The sequence below is a fragment of the Fukomys damarensis genome, unplaced genomic scaffold (genome assembly GCF_012274545.1).
Source record: "Fukomys damarensis isolate Sample0158 unplaced genomic scaffold, DMR_v1.0_HiC HiC_scaffold_11, whole genome shotgun sequence".
NCBI lineage: Eukaryota > Metazoa > Chordata > Mammalia > Rodentia > Bathyergidae > Fukomys > Fukomys damarensis.
In genome coordinates, this window is record NW_022900923.1 from 13,256,276 (window position 1) to 13,262,809 (window position 6,534).

General features: G+C 32.8%; 1 protein-coding gene across 21 annotated transcripts in view; it reads left to right on the plus strand.

Moving 5' to 3' along the window:
- Nucleotides 1-6,534, plus strand: part of Cdc42bpa (CDC42 binding protein kinase alpha) — a 271,103-nt gene that overhangs the window by 202,141 nt on the left and 62,428 nt on the right. For all 21 annotated transcript variants that reach the window (XM_033762072.1, XM_033762059.1, XM_010642642.2 and 18 more), the window contains 3 exons: nucleotides 3,755-3,860; nucleotides 4,263-4,411; nucleotides 6,080-6,171. In XM_033762072.1, the coding sequence (XP_033617963.1) occupies nucleotides 3,755-3,860; nucleotides 4,263-4,411; nucleotides 6,080-6,171 (347 nt within the window). The remainder of the gene's footprint in view (nucleotides 1-3,754; nucleotides 3,861-4,262; nucleotides 4,412-6,079; nucleotides 6,172-6,534) is intronic.

Genomic DNA, 6,534 nt, shown 5'->3' on the forward strand with positions numbered 1-6,534 from the left:
TTTTTTTATTGAGTTTATTGGTACATTTAGGGATACAGTACAGTTACATTCATTGTTGGGATCATGTACCTTTACATGGCAAGTCTTGATTCTCATTTTTTTCCCCTTACCTCTGCCCTCCCTTCACCCCCTCCTCCCCTCCCCATCTACAAACACTTTATTTTCATCTTTTCATTCTCTCACATTTTTTTCTTTTCTCTTTTTGTTCTTCCCCTACGTATCACACCTTCCCTACATCTTTAGCTCCTTTCCTCCCATTAAATGTGTTTTTGTGGATGGTTATAGACTTAAGGCCAAGTTGGTGTGAATTTTAAGAGGCTCTTTTCTCATTTGTTTGCTGTGAAAAGTAAGTTACTTTAAAATGGACATATTCTGCTACATATTCTTGTTTCTTTGTTTTCTGATTCCAGCAAATGTCCCATACCAGTTTTACTCAGCTTTGTTGATTATGTTCGTTCTTACTAGCTTGCTTGCTTTATTGCTTGCTTTTATTCTTTCTTGGGGAACCCAAGGCCCTTGCTGAATATTGAGCTACTACCCCAGGCAACCACGTGTTCATTCATTCATTCATTCATCCATTCCTTCAGTTACTTTACTTTTGAAACAGGGTATCAGTAAGTCACGCAGTTCTGTAGGATGAGCTTGAACTCATCCTGCCTCAGCGTTCCTGAGTGTAGGAATTAACACACTCCCCACACCACATCTGTCTTGTTTTTTTTTTTAAGAATAGAAAATGTCATCCCCTCCTACCTCAGAGTTGGTCCTTAAAGAACTGAAGAAATTTATCCTCTAGCTACCAGTGTTTCTGTCTGAGATCAAAACTGCTATATTTATCATTAAGGAACAGAAATCCTAAGAAAAATTGAGAAGTAGATCCTATACTCATTAAATACAATATGAATTTATACCTAGCATTTTTTTTTTATTGAGTTTATTGGTACATTTAGGGATACAGTACAGTTACATTCATTGTTGGGATCATGTACCTTTACATGGCAAGTCTTGATTCTCATTTTTTCCCCTTACCTCTGCCCTCCCTTCACCCCCTCCTCCCCTCCCCATCTACAAACACTTTATTTTCATCTTTTCATTCTCTCACATTTTTTTCTTTTCCCTTTTTGTTCTTCCCCTACGTATCACACCTTCCCTACACCTTTAGCTCCTTTCCTCCCATTTCTAAATGTCAGTAATCTTATTAGAATCTTATGCATTGTTGCAGAATATTCACACCAGGGAAACTATTTGGTATTTACACATGTGGGACTTATTTATTTCACTTAGGAGTATATCTTCAATATGTATCCATTTTCCTATGAATGAATCTATTCTCTCGCTCTTTATGGCTGAGTAATATTCCATTTTATAGAAAAACCACAACTTCTTTATCCAGTTTCCAACGGATGGGCAAATAGGTTGTTTCCAAGATTTAGCTATTACAAACTGTGCCGCTATAAACATGGGTGCACATACTTCTCTGTGATATGATTCTTTTAGTTCTCTTGGAAAGATACCCAACAGAGGGATGGCTGGGTCAAATGGAACCTCCAGTCCAAGCTCTTTGAGGTATCTCCATATTGATTTCCATAGTGGTTGCACTAGTCTGCACTCCCACCAACAATGGAGGAGGGTTCCTTTCTCCCCACAACCCCGCCAACATTTGTTATTGTGTGATTTCTTGATAGCAGCCATTCTTTGTGGGGTGAGGTGGAATCTCAGTGTTGTTTTCATCTGCATCTCTCGAATGACCAGTGATGTGGAACATTTTTTCATATATTTTCTTGCTGCTTTCACTTCTTTGTATGAGAAATGTCTGTTCATTTCGGATGCCCATTTTTGGATCGGGTCTTTATATTTGGGGGGACTGATTGTTTTGAGTTCTTTATATATCCTTGATAATAGTCCTTTGTCTGAGGTACAGCTGGTAAAAATTTTTTCCCACATTGTAGATTGTCTCTTAGTTCTGCTAATGGTTTCTTTTGAAGTACAGAAGCTTTTTAGTAAGATGAGATCCCAGTTGTTGATTCTTTCTGCTTATACCTAGCATTTTTTTAAAAGTAAGTGGTTATAATTACTTTTATCATTCATTCCTTAAGCTGTAGGACTTAATTTTATTTATTTAGCCTAATAACCTGCATATTAATTTCTTTAAATTAAATGATCATTGTGATGCTTGTAAAAATTTGTATATTTGATAACACATGGAAAAAGTAAAATACAAATGAGACTCTTCCATAGTAAAAATAGGCAGCTTAACTTTTTGTATTTATTTGGCATTTTCACCCTTTTAGGGACATAAATGCTTACTTCATATCATAACAACTAGTTTCTTCAAATATCTATAGATCAGTTTTTTGTTGAGAATTTTAGTTTCTTGTGCTCATATTTTGATTCAAGCATTTTTTCATTTTTCTTATTAGATTGTTAGTAAAATCAAAAGTACTTTAACTCAAATTATTCCAATATTTTTATATTGGCTTAACTCTAGACCTCTTTAGATATCTAATGTTTGGCTTATGAATGTACCTGTTCACTATGTATAAAGGAAAATGCCCAGATTGTGGAAATTTGATTGTGTTCCAAAAGGTATAGTTGGTTAATGTTTAATTAACATCTATATCATTACACCTGTATTATATCTCAAGCAAAATCATTTTCATCTTGTGTCAGGTTCATAATAACAAAAATTATGAGTTATCATTTGTTACTCCATCATTATGTAATCATATTTGTAGATAAGGTGGAGCTAAAACTGACTTTATAACCTATTATACCGAAAGCTAGTGTGTTCAAACCTGGGATCCTAGACTGCTGCTCTTTTCCAGTAACTGGCAAACTGGGTTCAGCCAGAATGTAAAGAATTCTGGTAAAGGAAGGAAGCTTTAAATGTGGATTTTCTAGAAAAGGTTATTAGAAAGAATAAAAATAAAAGTTTTTATATGATGCCCCAAAACAGTCACTTTTACACTTTTCATCAAATACAAATTAAGATAATTAAATGAGAAATGTTTCAAATAATGTGAGTGAATTTAAATGAAGGGAAATAAATATTTCATTATTGAAACCCTTTTCCAATAAAACATTCTCTTGATTTTCCTGTACAGCTCCTTCCTTTACCTTTTATTATGCAGCCTTCACCATTTCCCAACTTTCATGTTCTGTTAAAAAGACAACTTCAGTGGCCTTATTTGTCCAGAATTTATTTCTAAAGTGTAGAATTTGTTTTACTTGAAATAATTTGACAGCCTTTCTAAAATCTTAATAATGTTGTCAACTAAACAGTCTTAAAGAGAATAGGATAGCCTTCAAATGCTAAGTAGAAACTGGGTTTCTCTTTGATCATCATGTTGATTATTTTAGGAAACTAAAGAACTTTATTATAATACATCTAATTTTTGCAGAGTATCCTACTTTAAATGTTCTAAATTTAGAATATTTCAGTGTTAAGAAGGCTGTGGATGTGTGAGAACCATACTGTTCTTTAGAAAACCTAACTTGTGCCCAAGTGTAGTAAATGTTTAATTTTAAAGCATTCTTAATATGTGGCTCAAGGGCACAGATTTACTAATTTATCGCTAAGAGTATCTCCTAACTTTTCTAACTAAACAGTTCAGCGAGGGTTTTCCTATTTGTTGACAGGTAGTGGTAGTGAGGTACAGCATTTCTATTTTTGTAAATTTTAAAAATAATATATTTCTCACTGAAATTTTCTGTTCTTTTTGCTTTTGTATTTTGTCTTTATATGTGTGTATTCTAGGGTCAGTGATGAAAAGGATGCACGAGGGTATCTTCAGGCCTTAGCTTCTAAAATGACTGAAGAATTGGAAGCATTGAGAAATTCCAGCTTGGGTACACGAGCAACAGTAAGCTCTGCCATTTTCTATGGAAGCATATTATGAAAAAAAGAAGGCTCAAAAGACACCATCATAAATCCGATTTTTTAAATAGACTTCAGCTATTATAAAAATTTTCATGAGGAATCAGTTTAAATCTTTTCCAGTGTAGGAAAACATAGCTCATAGCTACTTAGGCATATTCTGCGTGGACAGCAATTATTGGAAATAACTGTTTAAAAAAATTCATTCATATGTGAATATTTACAAGTATTTCTGAGTTTAATGAAAATAAATTTCTGAAAGTAATGTTTTCTGTTCTATCATTAGAGCATGATAATGTTTGTAAGTAGATTCTAAATTCACTTGGAATACTAAATTTAAATGTTTAAAATAGAAAAGAACTAAAAACATAGCAATACTCTTTTGTAGGATATGCCATGGAAAATGCGTCGCTTTGCAAAACTGGACATGTCAGCTAGACTAGAGTTGCAGTCGGCTCTGGATGCAGAAATAAGAGCCAAACAGGCCATCCAAGAAGAGCTGAATAAAGTTAAAGCATCTAATATCATAACGGAATGGTGAGATTTAAATAATTTAGTCCTACTAGACTAATTTCTGAGTTTGCTAAAAATTATTTGAAGAGGAGCTACATGTTTAATTTCCTACCTCTTGCTTTTCTTCTTTTTGAGAAGGTGAGTAAGAATGACCAGAAAAAGTTACAAAGATTTGAAAAGTAATAGGTACTTTCAAGCCTTTTAGGCAGAACGATGAGATTTTCATGCAGTCTTACTTTCCTCTGGCATGTCCATAAAGTTGAATTAATAATGGTAGATAATATTCCTTATTTATTTTCCTCTTATTTGTAAAGTTTAGTTGACTATTAAATTTTACGCTGTTAAATCTAAAATTGTCTCATATTTAAGAATATCATATTTGTATAAAAATGTAATATATGGTCAAAATAAAACATAGTCACGTCATGTGAAAATTGTACCTCTACCATATGTCTTTACAAATGAAGGTTCTTTTGATAATAGATTTCATAATAGCAAAATATTTTAAAATTATAATTACCTTTCTTCTTCTTTTGTGACAATAAAGCAAACTCTCATTCACCCAGGCATTAAGTAAGGAATATTTCTTCAATTCTTTTCACAAAAGTAGAGCAAATCATACTCTGAATGCACATAAATGACAAAATGAAAAATCATATTTGGAGTGAATATAAACATTTCAAAAATAAATCAAAATAGTTGATATAGAAAATAGAGTAAAATAGGACAGGGGATTTAGCTCAGTGGTATGTCTGCCTGCCTCGCAAGCGCAGGGTCCTGAGTTTGATATCCAATACCCTCCCCCAAAAAAGTAAAATAGAAAGTTTACATTACAAATTAAACTATAAATATTAAAGTCCATTCAGTGCTCAGAATACCAGAAGTTCCAAGAGCATATAGGATTATAAATTCAGTTTTTAATGGCCATAAGCCGTAGTCCTTAAACTTCAGTCATAATGACTTGAGCCAAATCAAAGGTCAGATACAAAACTATAAACCCTGACAAACTATAAACTTTTTGTTCTAAATAAAACAGACATAAATTAACTATATTTTACTTAAATATGCTTGTATGCCATTGAAAAGAGAAAAGAAAGTTTTCTGGAGAATATCAGTTAAACCAGACTATAGCTATTGAATGTCATTCTCTGTGTTGTATTTTGGAACAGTGTAATCTTTTCTTTCTGTACCCGGGACATTGACCTTTACAACTTTTGTTCATAAAACAAAGGATATAAGTGAAACTTAAAATTATAAATCTGAAGATGTGCACCACTTTTATGGTTGTCTGTTATTTAATTCTAACAACTAAAATTAATCTTTGATTTTATAATTTTCTAATTTAATGATTTAGCTCACAGTCAGCAGATAATTTTTGTAAAGGGTCAGATACTAGATATTTTAAGCTTTAAGGACTGTACAGCCTCCTTCATAAGTTCTCAACTCAGCTATTACATTGCAACATTTGTGGTATATACTGAAATGAAAAATTTTGATGTACTGTAGTAAAGCTTATTTTTACATAATACCCTGTGGTAGGTTGTATTTGTCCTACCTGCAGTAGTTTGCAGTACCCTGATTTAATACGACTGACATTTAAATCAAATAAGCCCAGCTGCACACAAAATACTGCACTCAACAGCAATAAAAATTAGTTATTGACATTTTTTCCTTTTTTTTCCCTTATTAAAGTAAACTAAAAGATTCTGAGAAGAAGAATTTGGAACTACTAGCAGAAATTGAACAATTGCTAAAGGACACTGAAGAGCTAAGATCTGAAAAGGGTATGAGAATGTGTGTTTGCATCAATCAGGACTTATTGTTTTGTTATTAATGTATCTTATTACATAGGGGCTTATTGTATACATGGGAGAATGGTTTACATATGCAATTCTGACTCGTTTATGAGTATATGTGTGTATGATGCATACACATATGTATTTGCTAGTCTGGTCTCTGAGTTGTTTTGTCTTACTTGATATGTGTTGTTTTAAGCATTTATAGAAATAGAAACTTTCCTTGCTATAAATTTATTCTTTCATTTTCATGGACTATTTTTTAATATAATTTTTGTAGCCGGGGATTTAGCTCAGCTGTTTGGTGGCCTGCCTTGCAAGCACAAGGACCCGAGTTCAATCCTCGGTACC